The 2110-nt window shown below is 28.5% G+C and overlaps 1 protein-coding gene across 1 annotated transcript in view; it reads left to right on the top strand.

Moving 5' to 3' along the window:
- LOC115033196 (protein mahjong-like) overlaps nt 1-1051 on the top strand; it is a 9486-nt gene extending 8435 nt beyond the window's left edge. The window contains exon 19 of the mRNA XM_029485358.1: nt 188-1051. Within this exon, the coding sequence (XP_029341218.1) occupies nt 188-648 (461 nt within the window). The 3' untranslated portion in view covers nt 649-1051. The remainder of the gene's footprint in view (nt 1-187) is intronic.
- The last annotated feature ends 1059 nt before the right edge of the window (nt 1052-2110 follow it).

The following is a 2110-nucleotide window of genomic DNA, read 5'->3' as shown; positions in this document are numbered from 1 at the left end:
AATTATTTATAACTCCAGTGAGCTTATTTAATCCATTGCTCTTGTCTAGGACTAATAAATTATTTCAAAAAAATTATAGACATGTTTTTCTTTTTATCAACTGTTAAAATATAACACAATAACTTATTGATGTGTTCTAATAAAATTTGAAAAACTAATGCAATGTCAATCTAACTACATTTTACAGATATAAATAGTGACTCTGATGAAGGTGAAGAATCAGATTTTGATGAAACATCTTCAGGGGCATCTTTGGATTCCAAAGATGAGAATGACAAGTCTTTAGAAGGTGATTCAATGGACGTATCAAGAAAGTTATTAAATCATTTCAACTGTGTGGATGTTTGTCAAAAAGCATTTATCAATCTGTTTGGTTTATCTGATAAACGTTTAAAAACTGTTAGAGAGTTATTGATAGTTAAAGCTCGTCAAAAATACATGAAACGTATGATGGAAAAAGAAGAAAACCAAATAGAAGTATCTTTAGCTAAGGGTCTGGCAGAGAGTTGTTTGCCGTTGATAGGACTTTTTAACACTGAAGACAGAAAGATAATATCTGATCAGTTGTTGATTGCTATCAACAATGATATAAATTTAGTAAATAACTTCTTTTACAATCAACTATGGAAACCAGAGTACTTGCAATAACCATTCTTAAACCACCTGAATGAATATAAATTATTTTAATACATATTTTGATGATTTTAAAATGTAATTTATTGGATTAGTATCTTGTTTAATTCAATTTCATGTGCTACTTAATTAAAAATCTAATTTCATATTGTTCTAAATTCCTGGGATTTTGCTTATTGTACATTTTTATAATATTGTACTATTCACTTAAATTTCATTTACGACTGGTGTTGTTAAAATATGGATATTGTCTAACATGGGCAAGTAGCCAGGATTAAAAAAAAAAGAATGTTTTAACACCCAATACAAGGTTATATGCCTGGTTTAACTACTATTTGTTTTTAATTACTTATTTTGGCCTGATAGTATATTTTTAATGTTATAAATTTATATGTAACTACAATGTATATTTTATTTATTTATTTGTTTATTTGACACCAAAATTATAATAAGATTACAAATAAAATACGTATAATTACATTCAATAATAGTTTTCATTTCAAAAGAAAAGCTTGTGCTCAAATAAGAGAGTTCATTATAATACATAATTTTTTTTTAATTAAGATAATATAAAATATAATTATAGTTAATAACAATAGTATATAAATATATGATTATACTGGATGATTTTAGAAACCTAAGGTGTTTGGCATGCTTCTTATAACTATTATATAATTTTAAATTTTAAATACTTGGTTCTAATGACTTACAAATTTTTATACCTCCAATGATTGTGCTACAGTTGCCAAAAGTAGATAGTAAAACAAATAGCAGATTTAATACTCGATTTTTCATTACTCTTAGTAATATATTTATGATTAGATCTTATGTCATCAAATTTAATAGAGTACAAGTAAATTAGAATATTTTTTATAAAAATAGAATTTTTACTGATATTTATAAAAAAATTAATTATTGATTTTATTTCAAAAATTATTCTTAACAAGTTATTTAAAATTATGTTTAGTGGGTAAATGTGTGAAAACGTAGGAATAACGCTGTCCCATCTTACTTTGCATACTCATCTTGCCCCATGTTCCCCTTTATAATTTATAATTAGAATGAATAACAGATAAAATATTAGTTTTATATGAATTTACATTCACCCACTAGCACAGAAGCTTCTGAGTGATAACGAAACTAATAATGCCTATACCCGCTGCGGAATAAGATGATGACTGGTCGCGCAGGCAAAACAACTTCCTCCACCGCACCGCTTGTCCTTGCGACCACTTCCAGGGGTTTCAGGGAACCAATCAAAAACCGGCTGTGCGAAACGGATGCAAAACGGTCCACCGCGCAGTCATCATCTTATTCCGCGGCAGGTATATAGGTATGGCCTAGGTTATACGAAACGAGTTTCACGAGCATTAAGAAAAGTTGATTGTATCGTCCCGCATAAGCTAGGCACAATTGGACAACATATTTTAAACTACACATAAAAGAGAAAGGTGATGTAGGTACCTACAACTGCCTA

The sequence above is a fragment of the Acyrthosiphon pisum genome, chromosome X (assembly GCF_005508785.2).
Source record: "Acyrthosiphon pisum isolate AL4f chromosome X, pea_aphid_22Mar2018_4r6ur, whole genome shotgun sequence".
NCBI classification, from domain to species: Eukaryota; Metazoa; Arthropoda; class Insecta; order Hemiptera; family Aphididae; genus Acyrthosiphon; species Acyrthosiphon pisum.
The sequence above is the reverse complement of the archived record's forward strand: the minus strand, read 5'-3'. Positions and strand labels throughout refer to the sequence as shown.